This window comes from Eublepharis macularius, chromosome 3, assembly GCF_028583425.1.
Source record: "Eublepharis macularius isolate TG4126 chromosome 3, MPM_Emac_v1.0, whole genome shotgun sequence".
Lineage (NCBI taxonomy): Eukaryota > Metazoa > Chordata > Lepidosauria > Squamata > Eublepharidae > Eublepharis > Eublepharis macularius.
Window position 1 is genome coordinate 3,586,879 of NC_072792.1, and position 25,298 is coordinate 3,612,176.

The 25,298-nt window shown below is 46.4% G+C and overlaps 1 protein-coding gene across 4 annotated transcripts in view; it reads left to right on the plus strand.

The window, feature by feature from the left end:
* The window catches only part of ENOX1 (ecto-NOX disulfide-thiol exchanger 1), a 281,697-nt gene that overhangs the window by 167,058 nt on the left and 89,341 nt on the right, over window positions 1–25,298 (plus strand). For all 4 annotated transcript variants that reach the window (XM_054973854.1, XM_054973857.1, XM_054973856.1 and 1 more), the window contains exon 9: window positions 6,569–6,689. In XM_054973854.1, coding sequence (XP_054829829.1) covers window positions 6,569–6,689 — 121 coding nt within the window. The remainder of the gene's footprint in view (window positions 1–6,568; window positions 6,690–25,298) is intronic.

A 25,298-nucleotide genomic window follows, 5' to 3' on the forward strand; every position in this document is an offset into this window, starting at 1 on the left:
AATGGCTGAAGAAACTTGTGTCTGCACATCCCGCTCCTTTGCGGGCATAGAACTTAAAACGAAAAAATCTTGAACTGTTTCAAGCAAATGACATCTTAATGAAACTTGGTTTAAATGGCCATCCTGCTTGGACTAAATTCAGTATACAACACTATGATCCTTTTTATGTAAAGTAAGTACAACTGTCTGTCTTTTCTTTTTGCCTTTTAAAACTTTAAGTCCTATCCATCCATTTCCTTAGCCATTTCCACTGGGATGCTGTTAGTTCAGCATGCTGGTGATTTAACATCACAGGCCTCTTAATGTTTGCCTGCTTAACAACCGAAAAACTTTTAAAAGGTAAGATGCATTTATTTAATTATTTTATGGCATATATATTAAGAAAGTGTTCTGTGCTTATAGTTTGGAAAAGAACTAAATTGTGCTGTGATCTAAATCATTTGGGTAACATTTTAAGTACCCATTAACTAATGCTAAATTGAGCATCAATGGCACCGGATGAATCGGCTACATGAATACTGAATTACTCCTTTATTATCACAGCAATAATGGTGCATACCAAATGACTACAGAATATTTTGGGACCCTTTGATGTGTCAAGTTAGCCATTGAAAGGACAGCAGTTTGTGGTTTCTTCACCAACAGTTCACAAGTGAAAAATTCAAAAGATTTTCTTAATCTGAGTTTATTGTTTTTATAATCTGTTACAGATGTATAAACTTTGAATTTGGTATGTTTTTCATATTAGCTATGCTGAAGATATTCAACAGGGAACTAATTTGTTCACATTTCAATTTTTAATGTGGCAAAATGCACTAGAAGGACTTTCCATTAATGTAAATCTACAAAACATCTTTGCTTAGTTACCCATTATTGCTCTCCTGTCCTTTGTTTTTAAACAAGCAGCAATCAGGAGTTGTAAAAACAACACCTTTGGATGAACCAGGACTCGGAGGCAGGAGGGGGTGGCATTTCTGCCTGCGCTGTGGGGAGGGGGTGCAGTCCCCGTATTCCTGTAAAGAAGCTCTGAATGCTGCAATACAAGTTTTGTGTGTGTGTGTGTGTCGGGGGGGGGCAAAATGGCTAGAATAGGAACCCCACCATATGAGCAAAAATGCCTTCCAGAGAGTTCTTTGGATCCAAGACAATGTATTTTGAAACAATTCCCAGCCTTAAATGTTAAGGTTTACTCAGCTGCTGCAAGTAGATATTTATCCTTCTTTTGGTCAGACGGTCCTTCCTTGCTGCTATACCTCAAGGGAATCTGCTCATTTTCTCCTCCCTCCCATTCTGCATTCCTTTTTACCAGCCAGATTTTTTAAAAAAGAAACATAAGTATATTAAATGTTTCATGGACCAGTGCTATGGACTTCTGAACGGATCCCTTCCCAGTTCTGACTGGTGACAGTCATTTGGTTTGCCATGATGGCAACATGAAATAGTTTCTAATTGCCATGTTTACTGAAGTTCATCATATATATTTTGTTCTTGTTTGGAGAGGCTGCTTCTGATACTGGCCAGAATCCCCAAAAAACTTTAGTTGCACCAAGTTAAATTTGTTTTATTTGAATGGCAGACGCTCATGACATTATCACAAATGGCTTTTGAAAAACTCTTCAGATTCAATGATCACAAGGGTTCTCAGACCTCCGGTGTGGGCAGGGATCCGCAGCTCCCAGCCTCTGCTCCCCGCCACCTCTTACCTGGCTGGGGGGGGGGGAGGTGCAGGGAACAAGCCCGGGAGCTCTGGAGCATGCTCCAGAGACTTGTTTATCATACCAGGAATCATGTCATTTCCAGCATGCTAATGAAGGGAAGGGAATGAAGGAAGGAAATGACATCATTCCCAGCATGACTATGATGGTTCTAGGGCATAGTAAGTTCCTCCCACGCCCCCTCCACAGCCCCCGTCTCCCAGTTTGAATCCCTGGGGACCTGGCAACCCTAAAAAAAAAAGCCCCAGAGAGGCACTTAACAAAAGAGACAGGGCCAGCAAACTCTTCCATCAGGTTAGACGGGCGAATGGCCCGCCTTGAGTATGGCACCTTTGTAAGAGGTCCCAGAGGTTGGTGGTGGGGCACATGGTTTGGTTGTAGGAAGTCCCATCAGTCAATCAATTTGGTTTGCACTGTGGGTGACCATTTTTTAAGATTATCAGGGCTTTTTTTCTGGGAAAAGAGGTGGTGGAACTCAGTGGTGGAACTCAGGACCGCACAATGACGTCACTTTGGGTCAGCTGGAACAAGGGGGGAGTTTTTTAAAGTTTAAATCACCTCAGCGAAAATGGTCACATGGCCGGTGGCCTCGCCCCCTGATCTGCAGACAGAGTTGAGATTGCCTTCCGCGCCGCTCAGCGGCACGGGGGGGCAATCTCAACTCCCCTCTGTCTGGAGATCAGGGGGCGGGGTCACCAGCCATGTGACCATTTTCAAGAGGCGCCGGAACTCTGTTCCCCCGCGTTCCTGCTGAAAAAAAGCCCAGGTCAGCATTATACCCATTATATACATGTTATTCAGGGGGCACTTCTGAAGCCTTTTGGAAAGAGGCAGTCACAGTGTTGCTTGCCCTGCCTGCTTCCAAGTATCCTGAAAGGAAGGTGTGATTCCCTGCTACTCTCCTATTGGGCTCCCAAATAATCTTGCGTAAAACGAACACTAACTAGCTTCAGTGCCTTTGCAGTGTTTAAGGGCTGTACACACCTTTATTATAACAGATTGGATTTATCGATGAACTCTGGGGGTCTCTCTCAGAGGAATACTTTTCAGTTTCTCATTAATTGCATGGAATAAATGGTGTGTTCTTTCAGCTGCCTTCACTCCTTGGGAAGTGACTTCTCTGCCTTGTTTCAAAAATTTCAAACCACCTCTGAGGGAATTGGGCTCTTTGTCGATAGAAAAATTAGCTGTCTTCAGGCTGAAAAGCTCAGCACTAATCACCGGGCTGCATCCTTGTGTTTCACCTGACAGTATTAATAGGATAAAATGGAATTCCCTCAATCTTCCCTTTGCCTCTCTTAAGGAAGGCAGCTATTATACATGCACTGCTTTTTTCTGTGAGAACAAAAGCAATCGGAGCTTTTCTAAAGCCCAGTTGCCCTTCTGTCCAGTGAAATGTCTCCAAGGATTGGCTGTTCAGCTCCACATTTATTCATGAACTCACAAATTCCCTTAGTACAATCCTAAGCGGAGTGAATACCCTTCTAAGTTCATTCAGTTCAATGGGCTTAGACGGGTGTAACTGAACTTAGGATCACCCTGTTAAGGCCCTTCCTCGTTCTGTCTGTGGCATGCTATGATGGCAGGGACTAATCTCGGGAAATCGTTTAAGTGCGGACTGGGATGCTACCTGCTCACTATAAGCCCGTATTGTATCTTGGCTGTACCATTCTGGACAGCAGTTGGGGGCTTGTGTGGCAGAATGCTTCCTAGCTGGCCAGGGGCTCATTAAGTGGCAGGCAAACTCCTGGAGATTTGCCCGTGGTGATCCACAGGAGAAGGCAGGCCACTTGGAGACCCCTCGCCATGGGCAGGAGATCTGGGCAAACGGCCACGTGCCCCAAACCTTAGAACAGAGAAGTGTAACTATGTGCAGTCCCTCCATACTCCCCACCCTCTGCACTTCCCAGCAGTTGCCAAGGATTCTGGCAACCCTGGCGCTACCCCCTCAACCACCACCACCATCCTGAACTCAGAAAATGAGTGTCAAAGTGGAGAGTCCTTGCCTTTCTTTAACCCTGATTCATCCGTTTCCTGTGAGGAGTATTCCGTCCTGAGTTTGAAATGGCACAGTCTTCAGGAAAAGTCACGGAAAGCATACAAGATAGGTAAGGCCACTTGTTTAATGGGAAGAGCTTCTGTTCAAGCTTTCAGATTGCACAGTTAATACTTGCACATTTTGAGTGATACGCCTCTATTACTGGAAGTTCTGGATTGGGCTGCCAACTCTGCAGCTACAACCTCCAGGAACGTTGAGGGGCAGAGCCTAGGGAGGGAGGAGCGTTGCAAACACGGGGGTGTCTCGAGAGACATCGCCATGTTGGTGCCACTTTTGGAGTTCCCTCAGTCTCTGTGGTAAAGATAATGTACAGATGAGGGAAATTCCTGGAATGTTGCAGATGCCGTGACAGGACTTCTGGCTAATAGTTTGGAAGTGACATCATGGCGATTCCAACACACACACACACCCCTTCTCCTTGCGCTCCATAGATCGAGCACAGAAGATGAGGGGTGAGAGCCAGAGGTTGCCTGCTGCAGGTGGGCAACTGGGATCCTGAGCAGTAGGCCATAGAATCCAGCATGGAATCTCGTAGGGGTCCTGAAAATCTGAAGTTGTGTTTCAGAAGACTTTTATTTAGAAGAAACAGTTTATTTTAACAGTTTATTTATTGCTTGTAGCCAAAGACCATTGCAATAGTAAAATAAGTATTTATTTAAACCATTTAAATGCCATCTTGCCAGAGACCTACTTCAGGCAGCTGACGAACACCATTGCCCTCATAGATCCAGAGGAGTTAGCCGTGTTAGTGGCCGTTTTCACACTGCTTACCGACCATGGAACATTGTGCAAAGCTCCCGGAACGACAGCGTCTTCCTGGCGCGATTTCACGCGAGAACGGTAGTTCCTGGCAAAATCACGCCAGGAAGACGTTGTCATTCCGGGAGCTTCGCACAATGTTCCATGGCCGGTAAGCAGTGTGAAAACTGCCCGTCTGTAGTTGCAAAATAGTACAGAGTCCCGTAGCACCTTTAAGACTAACTTTATTGTAGCATAAGCTTTCGAGAACCACAGCTCTCTTCATCAAATGCATCTGATGAAGAGAGCTGTGGTTCTCAAACACTTATGCTACTATAAGGTTGGTTAGTCTTAAAGGTGCTACGGGACTCTGTACTATTTTGCCCTCATAGGCGCTGAGCTTCACCTGAAACGTGGGTAATTTCAGTTTAAAAAGCAAAGATCTGGGAGAAGCTTCCCGTGTGCTGGTCTGTCACTTTCTTCAAACCTCTGCAATGCTCTGAATTATGACCCAAATCAATAGTAAAAGAACTGGGAAAAAAATATATTCAGGTAGTTTTAACCAAAACGAAAGCATTCATATTAGGTTCTTTTGTATTCCTGATATACTTAAATGTATTCCAATAGCAGAATATTTGTTTTAGCAAGGTGCCGAATTCCAGATCTCTTGGCTACAAAGGCAGCAAATCTGTTTGCAAATGATGGTCATGATCCACCCCCACACGAGGGCTGCCAGGTTTTTATACCCTACCGGTGGGAGGGGGAACCTGGCTCTTACTGGGAGTCTCCTTCTCACGCACGTGGGAAGTACTCACTCCCAGTGACAACGTGATGATGTCACTTCCAGGAACTGACATCACTTCAGGAAGTGACATCATCACACCCACCAGGAGCCCACTGTGCACTTGCCTGAAAGATTTCTTGCCTCCCGGGCCTGTTCCCCCTGCCTCCTCGCCCCCAAGCCAAGTAAATGGGGTGGGGGAGAGGCTGGGAATGGCCTCCACACAAAATGGCCTCCACACAAAAACCCTACAGGGATGATATAGACCACTGTGAATCACTTTTCCCTCCAATCTTCCCAAAATGCTCCTGGATTGTAGCCTGGGGGGCTGATGGGCATGCACGTCTTGCACAGGCGTGCCCCATCCCTCTCCAGACCTGGCTGTCTCTCTAGACCTGGGTGCCTTTTCCAATAGCTCCAGTACTGATATGCCTTGCCTGGTGTTTTGTTTTCACTTGTGACAGAAGCTTATTCAAATAACATTTTCACCATTTGTCCCTCTTTCTGTGTGTAGGTGTGTATACACACACACACACACACACTAGGGTTGCCAGCCCCCCTTACTTCCCAAGCAGGGGATGGGTGGTTGCACTGCAGGTGTGGGGGCCTGGTCTGGCTTCCATGCTCATGCATGAAGCATATGTGCATGCTCCAGGGGGCCTGATGATTTCACTTCCAGTTGAAAACTGGAAGCAACCGGGTTTCCAGAGGTGCAAAATCAGCCCCAAATAGAGCATTTTTGCTATGTTTGGGGCTGATTTGGTCCCACTTTTTCAACCAGAAGTGCATCACTGAGGACTCCGAAATGAGCACGTGGACCATTTTTGCTGCATGCTCTGGTGGCTCCCCTCTCCTTCCCCCCCCCCCAGCAGCCAGGTGAGCAGGGCTGGGAGGTGAAGGGTGAGGCAGGCGATACTCACTCCAAATAGGGAGCTGGCATGCCTAACGCGCGTGTGCACGCACGCACGCACGCACACACACAAAATGTTTACTTTGAAATATTTTTATTTGTTACTAAACATTTTTCTTACCAAATTTTAATATCCACCATTCTTAAAATCAAATCAGATTACACTTTAAAGCAATTAGAAAACATACAGTCACAAAACTGAACATTGCTTCTTCAACCGCATATCAATACTGGTACCTCAGTATAAGCAGTCTTTTCTGAGTCTTGCTTCTGCTATTCCTTGTAACAATGTTTTTGTCTTTTTAAGATCTCAGGTCTGTCAGTCGAGACTAACGGAGTGAGGGGTGGGGTCTTGTCCTTTTCAGGAGCTCAGGAATGCTCACAGCGAACAGCTCATGGGGATCCGACGGGAGGAAGAGATGGAAATGTCCGACGATGACAGCACAGGCAATCCCAGTAATAAGAGACCGAGAGTGGACGAATCAGGTAAATTGGCAAGCCCCACCCTTAAACAACCCACGGTTTTCCTGCAACATCAGTAAGTTCTCTGCAGGTTGTAGATTTGCAGTATATTGCATTATTTTTGAGGAATGTTAATGTGGAGTTTCTTAGGAAGAAGAACCCAGTGAATATGCTGGAAACACACGACTTTACTTGCTGGAGGCATTTTCATGATCTCACCCACTTGCAAAAATCTATTGAAATTGGTAAAGGATTTTCTCAGTGTCCTAGACAGTCATCGCTCATTAAGAGACGCGCAAGCCATATGAGGAATGCTGGGGCAGGCCTGTATTTTGGAGTAACTGTTGGAAGGGGGGGATGCTGTACTTGGAATCCTTCCTCAGCTTCCCGGGCTCTAATCAGTTCGGAGCGGCTCCCCGGTATTGAGCCTTCAGTCTTTCAACACTAAAAGAGAAGTCTTTACCTGAAATTTATTCCAGTCAGATCGGAGATGTGTTCAATGGATAGGGATGCCATTTTACAAAAAAAAAAAAAAGAACATAAAGCAGGCATAATGCAATCATAAGCCTTCGGCACAAAAAGGAATTGAAAACTGCAGAATAAATAATCCATTTCATGGACTGATTAATTCTCCTATAATAATTTTTTTTCGCGCACAGTTGTGCCTACTTTCACATTTTCAAGGCACATTAAAGAAGCCTATAATGCACCAATGTCTGGGTGGAATTTTTAGTCTAAAAATGTTTGTTTGGAAGAGCAACTGCATTCTTATTCAAGGAAGACCACTTTTCAAAGGAATGTTTATGCACTCACTAACTTGAGAGGAGTACGCTTTAATTTCTTCTTAAACTAATCATTCAGGTGTGGGTGTTCTAGTGTTCATTGAACAGTGGACGATACAGATATTAAACAGATTTCTTTGACTTGAGTGTTTCTTTTGGGGATGAACAGTATCCCCAAAAAGGCTGTCTACTGCTCACTGGAAGACTATCAAAGTTACAGCTGGTTTTCTTACAAGGGGTTGGATCCCAGACTAAATTGGCAGTTTCCACTAATTCCACATTCCCGCTGCAGACCCCCTCCCCATGTCATTCCCAGGGTCTCCTATCCCCGAGGAGCAGCATTTCATGGAGGAGCGTGGTCTGTAGAGAGGGGGGGGAGGTAGCTCTCTCTAGCTTCAAATGTATTTGATCAGGGATAGGGGTTGAGAGAGAAAATTTGGGACGACATATTCTATACTACCCTGATAGACCAAATGGCTTAGGAAAACTTTTCTTGCGGTCAAAAGAATCTATGGCCAAGATTTCATGCTGATACAGTGAAGTAAGTTTTGATTTCTCCTGGTTACCATTATGGAAATGCTTTATTGACGAACTATTAAAATATGCTTTACCTTAGATTCATCAGTGTACCTCAACTTCTTTACTGTTTTAACCACTTTTCCTAATTCAAATAGATTGATTTTGGGGGAGTTAATCCGAGAATAAAATTAATACAATTGTTTTTCACTCTTGTTTTTTAAATAAGGAACTGGAAAGAGACTACTATAGACTGAATTTTATGGATTGTGATTTGCTGTAATTTGTACGTGTCAATTTACCTCACAGCATGAATGAATGTTAAGGGGGAAATAGTTTAATTCTGGAAACAGAATTTCTTCATCGGACTTTAACTTTCTTTCCTTAACTTGTACACCCTTTTATTTTTAATGAAATTTCTAGGTAAGGGCTACTGAGATAGCTGACTAGCTTCAGCTACTTAAGCTGGGCATTCACACCAACTGTTTTCCCCAAGAAATTACAACAGATTATGTGGTAATGTTAAGTACTTTGCTTCTTTTTGCCATGTGTTAGCATCCTTATTCCAGTTAGCTTTGTGCTACCTTTTTGCCCACTTATAAGAACCCTTGTACTTATTTTAAATGTTGTATACTATCTCGGAACAAATATATATCCCAAGTGATGAACAGTTTATAGTTCAATAACAAAACTATCCCATAAACAATAAAGTCCAAAATAAAATACAAAATCAACCAATGAGATTGCTAAAGAAATCCCATCACCACCACCAGCTGAAAAACCATAATACGATTAAAAAGCAAGACATGGAGGGCAACACAGAACCATATACTGATCGAGTAAAAACCTGCTTGAGATATTAGCCTGGCACCAAAAACCATTCAGAGATAGTTCCAGGAGTTATTGGGGTGGGGGGAGGTGACTCCTGAAAAGGCGCTGCCCCTGGTGGCCACCCATATAAGGCAGGGAGGCAGGAAGAAGGGCCTGAGATGGTTATTGGAACAGACTGCATAGGGACAGGTGGCCTCTCGGCACCCAGGTCCAAAAGTGCACCAGGCTTTATAGGTCAAAACAAGAACCTTGGATTGGGACTGGGAATGGATAGACCAGATAGTACACCTCCAGTGGAAAACTTGCTGCTACACTCTGGACTGATTGAAGCTTCTGAGCCGTCTTCCAAGGCAGCTCATGAGAGCAGTCTAAGCTGGTGGCCACAAGAGCCTGGATCCCTGGGGGCTCCGTCACCCTTCTCAAAGCCAGGCTGCAGAGCCCGCCGAAAGCACAAGGTCTTGCCCCCAGGTCTCAAACCTGCTCTTTCAGAAGGGCCCCCAGAAGCAGGCTGCCCTTCACCTCCAGCCCATTGCCTTACTCAGGGCTGATTCAGAACAACTCCCTTCTCATCTGAACCAGGGAGGGTTGTGTGTCATTGGCACATTTGTGTAGCAAAAGTTACATCCCGCCTTTCTGCCATCGTAAAAGCCACCAAGACAGCTATGAAATTAAACATACGTAATATGTGCAATTTCATTCATTTCCTGAATGAAAGGAAATATTCTAACACTGCTGTCCTAGACACTTTTCTGTGAGAATAAGCCCTGCTCAGTACAATGGGACTCACTTCTGACTAAACATGCATAGATTGCTCTGTAAGTGTGCCAGTTTTAAAAGCGCAAATGCCATCTTTTAAATTAAAAAAAACCACCGTTAGTCAAGTAAAGCTGTGATGGAGACAACAGCACCAACTTTCCTCTCAAAGGTTACTTCATTTGCATCCATGAGAATGGAATTAAAATTTTGCCGAAGTGGATGTTTGCAGAAGTAAACTAACACATTTTAAAGAACAGACCGCTTGGCTCGATTGAACAAAAATGTGAAAATTAAGCTCTAGCTACTAAAGCATTCATTCAGGGTTCGGGGGTGGAGGAGAGTCACCCTGTTTGTAAAATCTTTAGGGAAAAACCATCTCGTGTTCTTGCTCTTGCTCTCTTCCCTATTGGTGCTGGGAGCAAAGAGCTGGAAGTAAGAGATGCTGAAGTAATTTTAAGAATTATTGAAGTGCAGCTGTGTGAATGCAGCTAGCTGGAAAGATTTTTACCCGTAGGGTATATTTGTAATTTCCTATGTAATGGAAGGGCGGCATTGTTACGCTCCTAATGCAGCAGTGGCAGACGGAGCTTCTCTCTTACTGCTCCAGTAAATGGAAGGCTTTAGCGGGTAGTATAATGGCAAGGGGGGGCGCTTGCTAACACAGACCACAGAATGAAGGACTTCCTGAGAGCATCTTCGGCATGTATCAGAGCGCGTATCCGTGCCTGCAGTGCTGTTCCATTCTGAACTCGTTCTGTGACATTTCAGGCCCTGTTGCACATTGGATTCATCCTGCGACAAGAAGCTAGGCAAGAGAACAAAATTTCAGCTCTCCAGGGTACTGACATCTTACAGTTTGGGTTGGCTGGCAAGCTTGTCCTTTCCAGCCTATGAGAGAATTAGTTAAACTAGACTGTGGGGGTGGTGAGGGGACTTCAAACAAAATGGAGTTAGATCAACTTGACCCATTTATTTTATTTATATTTATTTGGTACATGTTTATTGTACCCTTCCTCCAAGAAGCTCTGGCAGTGTATATAATTCTCTCAGGGGGTTTTTTCCGGGAAAGGAGGTGGTCGAACTCAGGACCGCACAATGACGTCACCTTTGGTCAGCTGGAACAAGGAGGGAGTTTTTTAAAGTTTAACTCACCCTCGGTGAAAATGATCACATGGCTCATGGCCCCGCCCCCTGATCTCCAGACAGAGGGGAGTTGAGATTGCCCTCCGCGCCGCTCAGTGGCGCGGAGGACAATCTCAACTCCCCTCTGCCTGGAGATCGGGGGCGGGGCCACCGGCCATGTGACCATTTTCAAGAGGTGCCAGAACTCTGTTCCACCACGTTCCAGCTGAATAAAAGCCCTGGATTCTCTCTTCACCATTTTAGCCTCTCTCACAGCAGGCTGAGCTCTCGCAGTGAGTTTCATGGCAAGTGGCAATTTGAACCTGAGTTTCCCAGTCCCAGTCTGACCCCCTGACCATTGCTCCTTAGTGGCTTAAGGTGGTAGCTGAGGAAGGCTAGTGTGAAGCTGGAGCATGCAGCCAAAGAGGGCCTGTTCTCCTTTGCTTTTAGTGATCAATTTTATTTCCCCACAAACGCATGACATTTCTTGCTCTTGCCTGAAAGTCAATTTTCTGCCATTTTACCTTTTACATCTAGGCTATCATAAATCAGGTTTATAATCCAAATGGAAAACCCCCCTCATAATTACTCCTTTTTTAGAGGTACTGGATTTTATTGGAAAACATCAGGCACTGCTGTTGATTAGATGCTTGGCTTAAAAGATAGATTTCAGTTTGTGCCGGAAGGTCTGCGTGTCACTGGATGCTTCGGCTCGGGAGGCCCATATTTGACTTTGCTTGCAATGTCACACGTGTAGCACAGCAGTGACTAATGGCTAACTGGGATACAGGAGAGAGCATGAGGTGAGATGTTCAATATCCTGACATAATTTATCACTGGAATAACATCACATTCTGTGGAATTTGAGCTTCGCTATTCACCGTTCTGAGATTTGGCCGCTGATAAAGAAAAGTCAATGGAAGTATATCTGGAAATTGGAGCATCGTCCTGAAGAACTGGGAGGGACTGAGTCAGGGACTCGTGTTCTGCTCTCTTCTTCCAGTGACAATGAGACATGGACACGAATGCGAAAAAAAAGAACACGCTGTTCGTGGTTTGTTGCTGTCCACAAGCGATGAACAATGAACATTGATGAACATGATGCTGTCACAAACATGTTCATTGTTCGATGTTCATGGGGGCCTGCAACCCCCACCCACTTAGCCCCCCTGCCCCACCCCAATGCTGCTGGGCTTCTTCTGCCCAGTGCAAGTGGTGCAGGAAGATTCTCCCCATACCACTCACACCCAGCAGAACCGACACCCCGGGGCTGCTCCTGCCCCATGTGAGCGGGGCAGGGAGATTCTCCCTGTCCTGCTTGCACCAGGCAGAAGAAGCCACACGGCGCCGGCTCTCCTGGTGCTAAGAGGGGATGGGGAATCTCCCCATCCCTCTTGCACCAGGAGAGGGGCAGCTGGCACTCAGCCGCTCGTAGGGGAAGCCCCCGGCGAGCAGCTGATTCAGGGGTTTAAATGCTGAGCAGTGGCACGGAAACAGGCATTTAAACTCCTCTTTGATTCCGGGTTTTCAGGGCAACAGCAGGAGTTCAGACAATCCCTGCCTGAGTTGCCATGGGAATTGATTGCAGGTGCCAGACTGTCTGGCTTGACGAACAGCAACAAACAGCAATGAACAAGGTTTCCAGTGACCACCTGTTCATTGGGAATGGGGCCTCACGAACAACCTGTTCGCAAACAGCTGAAGAGGCTGTTCGTGGACTTTTTTGTGTTCGTAATGCTGTTCATGCCCATGTCTAGTGACAACCATTTGGCAATCCTGAAGGGGTCTGCTGTTCTCCGGCCAAACACACGAGTGGCATCACTTTATGCAAGCTCATCTAGGCCTGTTGCTAGTTACCAGCTGAAGTTCTAGGCTAAAACAACGTCTTTCTGGATGGTCCTATGAATTTGCAGATGAGGAGCCTGCCTTAATGGTTGCTCTTGGAAAAGGGAAACTGCACTTTGTCATGTCTGCTCCTGGACCTCAAGAGGCCCAGAAGCTCTGCTACTTCCTGTTCCAGCCTCCATTTTTAGCAGCACCAGCTTCTACCTTTCAGTCCAGCCCGTTCTTCATTTTGGCTAGCACCCACTCTTGTTCTTTGCATCTCTGGACTTGAATTTCACATCCTTGGGTGGATTCCTGGTTTGGGTCTGGACTTCTCTTGATAGTGCAGCCCGATCTGTGGTTTATCTTTACTGGTAGCCTATAATGACTCTGTCAAGTCTGCCTAATAAATTTAACCTCAATTCTCACTGCAGCGCAAACCATCCATCACTTGTAGCTGTGCTGATCCTGCAAATGTGTGGGATTCTTGAAGCCAACAGAGAGGCAACTGAGCTTGCTTCTCAGTCCTAGATGAGGACATTAAGGATAACTGAGACGAGAGATGGGCATTCAAGGGATTGTCCAAGAAGATATTCAAGGGATTCAGTGAGAGTGCAACTCATTTGTACAAACTCTTGCCAATGAAGGTAATTGAGGCATTACCATGTGTGATGCAAGCTAGCAGCATGTACATTCAGCCGGGTTCTCTTGAAATTAACAGCCAGGTGGAGACTCACCAGGTTTTGCTTCTCGGTTGTCCTCATCTATTGTTGTTAACACTGGAGACTTGGAGGCAAGCCTCATGATCATGAAGATGTTACTGCAGAATGGTTGTGGCTCCGTCCAAAGTCAGGAAATGGCCTCAGGGCATTTTTTGGCCAGTGTATTGTAAGACCAACAAGCTGCCAGACTTTCCTGATGTGTCCTGCCTGGTAGCAAAAATCTCTGCTTCCCTCTGCAATGGACCTGCTTTATTATGGGAATAAAATGGCAAAAAGCCCAACGGTAGGCACGGAAAAAAAGATTCAGAACTTAAAGCTGCACTGTCAGTTCCCTCCATTTGCTGCCAGAATGAGTGCTGCCTTGTATAGCTGAAGTTGCCTAGCAGTTCCTTTGGCAGCTGCCAGAATCTTGTAAGAGAGTGTTGAGACATACTGACAATGGCTGGCTGGCTGGCTGCAGTTAACAGCCAGTTTCTCCTCACAAGTGTCACATTTGCTCTCCCGGGGACAGACAGAGCAGGTGAAGCAAGGCTGCTCCACACCTTCCCTGAGAAGACCTCTGGGACAGGCTCCGGCAGCTGGGGTACCACACCCACCTGGGGCCAGGAGAACTGCAGCCCGCAGGGAGCAAAGAAATGCAGGTGGAAAGGAAAAGGTGCCCAAGCGGCATTGGGAAGCCGGCTCTAGGAGGGCAGAGCCTGCCTTAGGTGCTTGATGCTCTTGGGCCTGAGCAGGCCTGGCAGAGGTCATCAGTTGCAGCAGCAGCCAGGAGAGGCCAGGCTGCTGGTTGAGGCAGGCTTTCAAATCAGCTGCAAGGGGCTCCTTGTGGTGGCTAGTGGAGTGGAGAGCAGAATTTGCAGGCCATGTGGTAGGAAGGGTGCTGGTGACCACTTCCTTGCCTTGGCTATGTAAAACTTTGAATAAATGTCCGCCAGTGAACTGACTTGTGAGGGAACGAGACCCAGGGAACATTGCCCTTTGCCCAGCCTGCTATAAGCTTTGGTGCTCGGGGTCACCCTGGAGCTCAACCTCTTTTCGTCTCTTTGATCTCCGTGCCCATTCCCATCACCCTGTTGCCAGAGGAGCAGAGGGGTGGCCCGGACCAAGCTGCTGGCGTCTTCTTGAAGGCATTGTCCTTGGGGAAAGCCTTCCCAGGCTCAGAGTAGAGACAGTAGTTGGGCACCAGCCAAGCAGCAGAGAGGGTGCTGGTGAATCAGAGGTGTCTCGGAGGTGGTATCCAGGCTCTTGCTCCACCGTTCAGATCATAGCACAGTGCACAGTTCGACAAAAAGGGAAGCATTAATATGGTAAAAACGTACAGATCCGTGACCCATTCTCAGGAATGTGGGTTTGGATTCTACATGAGAAAAGCATTTTAAGAATAACGGACTGGGATAACCCCCACAAAGTGTGTCGGAACTTGCTGCTAGGATACCAGTTCAAGATGGCCACCAACATACTCTAAACATGGTATACGCCATTGTGTAATAATTGAGTTATGCTACATGTATTTTCTAATTGGGAGCTTTTGAGGTCAAGCGAATCAGTTCTGACACTGTCTGGCTGTGATTCCTGGTCATAATCTGATTCTAAGTCTCTATCAGACTTGGAGGCACTGTCAGGTTCCAGATCTGAATACAGATCGATGCATTTAATCGTCCAATTCCCATGTGCAATGATAGCCTCAAAGATCTTGGGAAGAAGTGACTCTGCATAATGGATTAGCAGGCATTTGCCATCAACAGGGGACCATCTATGATGTGCATGGAGCATCAGAGAGGTCAGAACAGAGCAGGCTACACCCCTGGAAGTTTGCACAATTTATCTTCAGGTCTTGACTGTCATGGCCAGGAGGTGATCTCTGTGTAGGTACCTTCTTCATTTTCTCCTCCTTTTCGGCACTAGCTTCTGCTTCTGTTATCTTAATCAGTGTGTCTAAAATGTATAATCTTTTGTTGAGATTTGAAACAGAAGAGGAACAAGTGAAAGAATGTATGATAAAATGGACAAAGAACTTCGGATATAATATACAAATTGAACAATGAGAGAATATGTGCTTGAGAGGTCTTAAATTTACAATAAGTTCAGGTTTGAAAGAAAACTTTTATAAAATGATGTATAGATGGCATATGTCACCAGAGAAATTATCAAAAATGTACAAGAATGTTTCAAATAGATGTTGGAAATGTGAACAGCAGGAGGGGTCATTTTATCATCTATGGTGGACTTGTAATATAGCCAAAAAAATTTGGAAACAAATACATGCAATCATTCAGATTTTAAAGGCCAATATACAAATGAAACCAGAGGCTGTCTTATTGGGTTTAATAGACAAACAGTTAGAAGTTACTCCTGGGCTGTTTCCACGCTTCTTACCGGCCTCCGAAACACTGCGCAAAACACCCGGAAGATAGTGTCTTCTCGTGCGAAATTGCGCCAGGAAGTCGCAATGTCACGCAAAACTCCCAGATGATAGCGTCTTCCTGGCGCAATTTCACGTGAGAAGACTCTATCTTCCAGGTGTTTTGCAGAGCATTCCGGAGGCCGGTAAGAAGTGTGTGTCAGACTGTGGCTAAATAATATCCTTCCTACAGGTTCTCCTCTACAAGCAAACAAGAGTCCATTGTTTGAATAAGGAAACTTTACTGTAGAAATGACCCATTATAGTCCACTGTCCTGAATAGGAGATCCAGGATGGTACAAGAGCATTGTTACCAATGAAGAGCAAAGCATGAGGTACAAAGTAACAGTTCCCAGCTGAGCCAGCCTCCCCCCACAGTTCTCAAAACAACATCTTTCAGTCTTGGGAAGCTGGATTCTGTCAAGGCCAATCTGGGATGGAACGTTGTTAGACAAAACAATCTCGTTCGGTGAGAAGTCTGCTTGGGAACTTGTGCACCTGTGGGGAAAGCACTGAAACACTAGAAGCATTAGAAAATGGAGACAGTACAGCTCATATACCCACTGAACCTGACATTCTGCCCCCCTTAAAATAAATCCCCCCCAGGTTTATATGGATAGCGAGTATGAAAAGCTTTGGTTAATCTAGGAGCATGAACATGTACAGAATTCACCCACTCATCGAACCCAGAGTCGAAGTCCTTCCACCTGATGAGGTAAAACAACTGATTGCGTTTGATTTTAGAGTCCAGAATTTGTTGTACCTCATAGTGTATTTGATCATCTATCAACGTTGGAATGGGTGGAGCTTTGACGTGCCATTTATCATCTGTTGGAGCCTTCTTCAACAGGCTGACATGGAATGTATCATGTACATGGCTCAGGTTTTTGGGTAAATTTACAGCAACAGTCACTTTGTTGATCACTTTGCGCACTGTAAAAGGTCCGAGGAATTTTAAGGCTAGTTTGCGGCTGACTTGTGCTAGTTTTAGATTTTTGGTGGATATATAAACATGATCTCCAGGTTGCAAATCCCATTCGGCCGCACGGTGGCGATCGGCGTATTTTTTGTAATCCTGTTTGGCTTTCTCGAGGTGTTTTTTAATGAGAGTCCATTGTTGGGCTGCCTCCCCCCACCAGGAAGATACATCTGGCGAAGTCGGAGAAAAGGAAGGGGGAGCGTCCAGCAGAAAAGGGTTAAAGTGGGTCCCATACACAACTTTGAAAGGGGCTTCTCCTGTAGAGGCATGTACACTGTTGTTGTATGAAAACTCTGCTAGAGGGAGGAGATCCACCCAATTATCTTGTTGGAAGTTGATGTAGCAACGAAGGAATTGCTCTAAGATCTGATTAGTTTTTTCCGACTGCCCATCGGTTTGTGGGTGGTGGCTTGAACTGATTCCTTGTTCAATATTTAACATCTGTAAAAGCTCCCGCCAGAAGTTGGCAACAAATTGTTCGCCGCGATCCGAAATTACCTTGGACGGAAAAGAATGTAATTTTACAACGTGTTTTAAAAATAGATCTGCCAGTTTTCGAGCGGTGGGTATAGTGGTACATGGAATGAAGTGGGCTTGCATGGAAAACAGATCCACTACCACTAAAATGCAGTTATGTCCCTTGGATATTGGTAAATCAGTGATGAAGTCCATGGATATCGTTTCCCACGGTTTGCTGGGCGTTTCCAAGGGTTGCAATAGACCCGGAGGTTTTCCCTTGCGGGTTTTGGCGCTGAGGCAAATGGGGCAGGAGGCGACGTATTGGGAAATGTCTTTGCGCATGCCCGGCCACCAGAACTGCCGTTGTATTAAATGTAGCGTTTTCAAGTACCCATAGTGTCCTGCGGTGGGGGCATCATGACACCGCTGTAAGACCTCTTTTCGTAGACTGTCGGGTACATAGAATCTATTTCCCGATAACCAATCCCCCTGCGGGGATTGTTTTAGCTTGGATTTGGGCATCTTATCCCCCTCCTTTTCCACCTCAGCCTTAAGTTTCGATTTCCATTCTTGGCCGTGCTGAAGGGGTTGGATTGCGCGGCTGCGTGTAGTTACCACGCCTCCCAATTGCGTAGGTGAGAAGACTGTATCTATAGTCTCCTCCCGTTTACTTCTATGTTGGGGCATGCGCGATAGGGCGTCTGCAAGAAAGTTGGTTTTGCCCGGGAGGTAGTTCAAAGTGAAATTGAATTTGGAGAAAAATTCCGCCCACCGTAATTGCTTGGCATTTAACCGGCGGGGACTTCGGAGGGCCTCCAAGTTTTTATGATCTGTCCAAACCTCGAAGGGGTGGCGTGCCCCCTCCAACCAATGCCGCCAGTTTGTAAGGGCCGCTTTCACTGCAAAGGCTTCCTTCTCCCACACATTCCAATTTCTTTCTGCCTCAGAAAACTTTCTTGATAGGAATGCACAAGGTCGAAGCGTCCCGTCCTCCCCCTTCTGCAATAACACTCCTCCAATTGCAGTATCGCTGGCGTCGACCTGCACTATGAAGGGGTAATTTTCATCGGGGTGGCGGAGAATGGGTTTGGTTACAAATTGCATTTTTAAGCATTCAAAGGCTGTTTGGCAATCAGGTGTCCACAGCAATTTGGAGGAGGGTTTTTTCGCTTGGTCCCCTTTATTTTTGGTTTTTAACAGTTCTGTTAGGGGAAGCGTGATCTGTGCGAAATTTGCAGTGAATTCCCTGTAAAAGTTGGCAAATCCCAAGAAAGACTGCAGTTCTCTACGGGTAGTGGGAGTTTGCCATTCTTGGATCGCTTGTATTTTGGTTGGATCCATTTTTAAACCCTGTTGGGATATACAGTAACCCAGGTAAGTGAGTTCAGTTTTATGGAATTCACATTTAGATAGCTTGATGGGCAACTTATTACTCATTAGAGTGGCCAGAACCTTTTGAACCAGTTGAATGTGGTCCTCCTCTGAGTCTGAGTAGATTAACACATCATCAAGATACACCACCACTCCTTTATATAGAAACTCATGTAGTACTTCATTTATCATGGACATGAATACAGACGGGGCTCCCGTCAATCCAAAAGGCATAACTAAGTATTCATATTGTCCGAGGGGTGTATTAAACGCGGTTTTCCACTCATCTCCCTCCTTGATACGAACATGGAAGTAAGCATCTTTTAAATCTAATTTTGTAAAGATCTTACCTTGCGCCACGACGTTGAGAAGGTCCCGGACGAGCGGGATGGGATAGGCGTTGTTGGTCGACACAGCATTAAGTCCCCTAAAGTCCGTGCACAGTCGGAGTCCCCCGTCTTTTTTCTTCACGAAGAGTACCGGGGCTGCATGGGGACTATTGGCTGGACGGATGAACCCTCTCTGAAGATTAGTGTCAATGAATTTACGGAGTTCTTCCCGTTCATGGAGACTCATAGGATAGAGTCGGCCTTTGGGTAGTGAGGCTCCTGGTAAGATCTCGACGGCGCAATCAGTTCGTCTGTGCGGGGGTAGAGTATCAGCTTCTTCCTCGGAGAAAGCCTTCAAATAGGACCAGTAGTATTCGGGTATTTGATTTATTTCTTCTTGGGTGAGAAGAGCCTTTTCGGTGTGAGTTGGATCTCTACCCCAATTCTGGTTCCAACGATGGCTTTCACAGTTGGCGTGGGTGAAGGCGATACTTCCTTCTGCCCAATTCATGTAGGGGTTGTGATCGCATAGCCACTTGCTGCCCAGAATTAACGGGTATTTGGCTGTTGTACTGATGACAAACGACCTTTTTTCCCAGTGTTGTCCCATGCCCGTCACCACTGGGACTGTTTCTGTAGTGACGGGGTTCATGTTGGTGCCATCCATTTGTTCGAAAATGACTGGGTTTTGTAATTCCCGGATTGGCAATACTAGTCCATTGACTAGGGCTGGGGCGATGATGTCTCTTGAACAGCCTGAGTCAATGAGGGCTTGTACACGGATGTGCATCTTTCTTTCGGGGTTTAGCAAAGTCACTGGCATGAATAATATGGACCCATGCGGCCGGTCCCTGGTTGGGACGGGTCGGGGGTGGATCTGTCGTTTGGGCCCTTTTACGACAGATCCATTTCGTTTCCCGACTGGGGGCTTTCTGGATTCCCCTCTACATTTGGGGTAGCGGGGTCGTATTCCATAAGTTCTTCTGCCTCCAATCCCCTGTCTGGGGCAGGTCGCTGGGAGATGCCGCGGCCTCTACCCGATCTGGGAGCTGGTGTTGGGCGTTGCAACGTGGGGAATGGAGGAGGGGTTGGACGCCGTAGTTGGAGCGGAGGTCTTTGCACAGGCCGATATGGGCATTGTGCCGCAAAGTGGCCGGCTTGCCCGCATTGCAAACACAAACCCTGTTGCCATCTAGCATCCCTCGCTCCGCGGGTAGCGTATCCAGCACCTTGTCCTCCCTTCTGCAAAGTTAAGGAGCGTTTTTGTCCCGTTTGTTGTTGTTGTTCAACTAAACGGACTTCCAATATGCGATTTTCAACTTCACATGTGAGTTGAATCCATCCCAACAGAGTAGGAGGATTATCTTGCATGAGGGCTCTATCCAGAAGTCTCGGGTTCAGCCCTTGTTTGAACAGAATTATTTTAGTGGATTCTTCACATCTAGGGCATTTAGCGGCTAGCTGTCGGAACTTTGTAACATAGTCTCTCGCCGACATGCTGCCTTGTCTAATAGCTTGCAATTCTGTTCGGGCTCTGGTTTCTTCTAAGGGGTCTTCGTATTGTGCCCGGATAGCATCCACCAACCCTTGTAAGGTATTGAGTTCTGGGGCCCCAATATTGTATAGTCCTACATACCAGTCTGCCGCTTTGCCTTGTAATCGTGAACCGAGATGTTCAATCTGGCTGGCCTCACTCCCAAAAAGAAGTCCCCATCGGTTGAAGAACTGTACTACTTGTACCAGGAAAAATCCCAGTTTCGAGGGATCTCCGTCAAAAGTAGCTTCCAGTTTCACCCAGCCCATTGGAAGGTCTTGCCTTGGGGCTGGTGCGGGGTAATAGTCCATTGGAATAGTTAGTGGCGCCGGCGGCGCGGGAGGAGGCTGTTGGGGCCATGGCTGTTGCGGCAGTAATGGTTGCCCGGGGGCCCCCGGCTGCGGTGGTAGATACGGGACGGGGTGTATCGGAGGGGGCCTTACCAGTTGGGCTGGTGGTGGTATCACCGGCTGAGCGGGTGGTGTTGGCAGCGGTTGGGCCGGCGGCGGCAGCACCGGTTGTGCTGGTGGCGGTATCACCAGTTGGGCTGGCGGCGGCAGCACCGGTTGTGCTGGCGGCGGCAGCACCGGTTGTGCTGGCCCTAACGGTTGGGCTGGAGGTGGCCGAACAGGTTGGGCCATGATTGGTCGCTGCGGTGCGGGTCGGTGGGGTCGAAGTGGCATAGGCCGTAGTGGTTGATCGGGAGGTGGTAATACCAGTTGCGTTGGAGGTAATCTTACCGGCTGCTGTAGTGTTATTTGCTGTGGTCAAAGCGGGAGGGGCCGCTGCGGCGAAGGCCTGATGGGTGCTGGGCCGCGCGGGCTTGCCCCTCCCGGCGTCGTTGATCTGGGACCTGGAGGTTGTTCTCGTGGTACGACCTGCACTGGTTGGTCCTCCCCTGGGATTTGTTGTATGGGGATGATTACTGGAGTTTGGTGTGGCGTTCCCTCCCTTGGGGGAGCTGGAGGCTCTTCTAACTGGTCCGGCCGGACCGTTATAGGGGAAGTTGGAGGGGGTATCACCGGCGACTCTGTCGGGCGGGTTGGTTCCTCTCCACCCCCTCCTGGAACTTCCAGTGGAGTATCCCCGGAATGCGGAACCTCGTCCGGTCTAGGGGTTTCCGTTGGAGTCTCTCCCGTCTCTCCAGGGCAGGGTTCTCCCTCTTCTTCCGATTCGGAAGGCTCGTCAGGGCACTGGCTAGTGGTGCAGGACCCCTCTTCATCTTCCTTCCCTGGGTTATTCGAGGGCGGCGGCTGCAACGGGGCAGGTTCCCTCGGATTGGAAATTACGCTTTGTAGGGTGGCTATTTGTATAGCCATCTCTTCTGGTGATGGTCTCTCTCCCGCCACCATCAATGAGAGTAGATGTATGGCATGAGCTAGGCTTTCTTCCATATCGACCAACCTAGCTTCCAGCAATTGAATTCTACTGGGACCCGGTTGGTCCGTCGTGGAGCCCCCTGCGACTGCTACCACCGGGGAAATTGGCCCCCAAGGTGGAGGGTCTCCCTGATCACCTTGCGATCTCGCTGCTAGAATTCCTTTGGCTAGTCCCGTAACTGCCGAAATGCCGGAATCCACCGCAAGGGTGCGATTTTGCATCTGCACCCAACTTTGTTCGGAAACCTCTGGTTGCTCCGACCACGGAGTGAGTTCCGAATAATCCCAACTTAGGATGCCGCGGCGGGACGTGTCCCATTCTGTTTGCTCGGTCGTCCTATTCCAAAACAGCCATGGTTGGCTACTGTCCAATTCAGGGACTGTCTCTAGGCTTCGACGCCCGTCCATGGGTAATCGCTGGTGCACCCCACTGGTCCTGCGCTCTCTCGTTTCTCGGGGTCTGGGTCCCCACTCCGAAGGTGTAGGTAACGAGAACAAGGGGATGGTGGTGGCCGTCGGCTTGGAGGCCGTCGGCTTTTCCTCCCCACTGCCGAGATCGATGAGAGGCGGGGTAGTAGTTGAAGCTCCGTTCCCTGCTGGTGCAGGTGTTTTAAGTTCTTGGGGTTGCACTTGTGGATTGTCGGGAGACGCATACGGATCAAACAAAGGATCCCTGTCTGGGACTGCTTTGGATTCCGCTGGGCCCGACTGAGACATGATTGGTAACAAAATGTCAGACTGTGGCTAAATAATATCCTTCCTACAGGTTCTCCTCTACAAGCAAACAAGAGTCCATTGTTTGAATAAGGAAACTTTACTGTAGAAATGACCCATTATAGTCCACTGTCCTGAATAAGAGATCCAGGATGGTACAAGAGCATTGTTACCAATGAAGAGCAAAGCATGAGGTACAAAGTAACAGTTCCCAGCTGAGCCAGCCTCCCCCCACAGTTCTCAAAACAACATCTTTCAGTCTTGGGAAGCTGGATTCTGTCAAGGCCAATCTGGGATGGAACGTTGTTAGACAAAACAATCTCGTTCGGTGAGAAGTCTGCTTGGGAACTTGTGCACCTGTGGGGAAAGCACTGAAACACTAGAAGCATTAGAAAATGGAGACAGTACAGCTCATATACCCACTGAACCTGACAGTGTGGAAACGGCCCTAGTATGCTTTTTCTATCTGTAACAACAGCAGCAAGAATGTTATATGCTCAAAAATGGAAATCTACAACTTAACCTACAATAGAAGAATGGCTGGAGAAGATGATGGACTACGCTGAGATGGATAAACTTATGTCTCTGATTAAGGAAAAGTCATTGGACAAATATATTATTACCTCAGAAACTCTTTTGCACACAATAAAGGAAATGTGTGCATGGATTCTTCTTTACTTCCTAAATTCATCGGCAAGAAGTTGCTGTATTCCCATTTTATTGTCTTCGTTTTTGAACAGTTCATAGAATTTCATTATAGTAAAGAGTCCAGTAGCACCTTTAAGACTAACCAACTTTATTGTAGCATAAGTGCTCGAGAACCACAGCTCTCTTCGTCAGATACATCTGTGTCTTTTGTATAGATGCATCTGACAATGCATCTGACGAAGAGAGCTGTGGTTCTTGGAAGCTTATGCCACAATAAAATTGGTTAGTCTTAAAAGGTGCTACTGGACTCTTCACTATTTTGCAACTACAGACTTAACACGGCTAATTCTGGAATTTCATTGAATGTGGCACTTTCTCTTTAATTGTGGTGTAGATATTTCTCATTCCATCCATGTACAATGGCTTCTTTGATGTAGATGCTAACCCTATTGACAAAGTTGACATTTCTTTGCGTATCTATCTTTTCTTTCTTCCGGAATCTAAGCTATCCAGATTTCATAAATTCATTGTTACCTCTATCGAGAGATAAGTAGAAAGCAAGAATACAGCTACCCTTTAACTGAATGTGAAAAAACCCATCAGTTGTATGCTTTGTTCGTGACTTTTTCCTGTAACAAACATCATCTTTAGCCAGAACTCAGTGAGCCATCTTCCATATGTACCGTCGTCACAGATTTGAAGCCTGGCAACAACTTCTGGAGTGACTCCTTGAATTCCACACCATTCTGAGTGGTGATACATGGATGTTCTCCATCCATGTTTTATCCAGAGACATTTTCAAAGAAACCTGCAGATAGTAATAAACCTGCTCTGCACCCTTTCTGAAGCTATCATATTTATTTATTCATGTTTTTGCTTCATTTATATCCCATCTTTCTCTCCAATGGGGCACAAAGCAATTTCATTCTCCTCTCCATATTATCCTCACAACAACCCTGTGAGGTAGATTAGGCTAAGAGAGACTGTGGTTGGCCCGAAGTCACCCAGTACAATCCCATGGCCAAGTGGGGATTTGAACCTGGGTCTCCAGGATCCTAGTCTGACTCTCGAACCTACACCATACTGGCTCTCTCAAAGGTATCTGATGTGCACTTAAACACAAATATGGTTTCAAAACTGAACAGATCTGTTGTGAGCGTCTTTCTCAATTATAAATCATATAATTCGTTGGAATGTGGTGCTGAAAGAAGAAGAAGAAGAAGAAGAAGAAGAAGAAGAAGAAGAAGAAGAAGAAGAAGAAGAAGAAGAAGAAGTGGGCCCTAGATCAAATCAAGCCTGAACTCTCTCTAGATGCTAAAATGACAAAACTTGAGGCTATCGTACTTTAGTCACATCAAGAGAAGACAAAATTATCTGGAAAAGTCAATAGTTCTAGGAAAAGTGGAAGGCAGCAGGAAAAGAGGAAGGCCTAAAACGAGATGGCTTGACTCAATAAAAGTCCTCCAGTTTGCAAGATCTGAGCAAGTCTGTAAATGACAGGATGCTTTAGAGGTCTTTTGTTCATAGGGTTGCCATAGGTTGGAGGTGTCTTGACGGCAAATAACACACACAAATATCCTTAGAGGAACAGATTCTTTCAGAGGAAGCAGCTAAAGCTTTGTTTCCAATTTGGTTCTGCTCCAAGGGAAAAAACTGATGAAGAAACTGAAGGAAGAAGGCGCTTTGAGTGGACAACTAGATTTTGAGATCATCAGAAAATAAAGGGTAAAGAGAGAATAGACTCATTTGGCCTTTGAGCAAAATCAAAAAGGAGATGACAGAGGGAAGAGATTTTTGAAGGAACTTGTACTGTAGGTACAAGGAAAAAAACAAGCTGTGAAGGATCAAAGATGAGTATTAGATATATAACGTGAATATATTGGGGCAATTAAAAATACAAGCAAAAGCAGAAGTTAGAAACAAAGACAAACAAATATATTGTCGAAGGCTTTCATGGTTGGAGAACTATGGCTGTTGTGGATTTTCTGGGCTGTATAGCCGTGGTCTTAGCATTGTAGTTCCTGATGGTTCACCAGCAGCTGTGGCTGGCATCTTCAGAGGTCTCTCAGAGATCTCTCAGTGTCACAGTGGAAGACAGATATCGTAGGATTATTTCTCAATTCAGAATGAGAGATACTGGCAGAGGTTGAAAATGGTAGCTGTTTAATTCACTATTTTTGTATTGCAAAAAAAATGGAAAGTGGCACCAGTGATTGAAAATAAGGATTGTGGGAAATGTGCCAGGAGAGCATCACAGATGCACAAA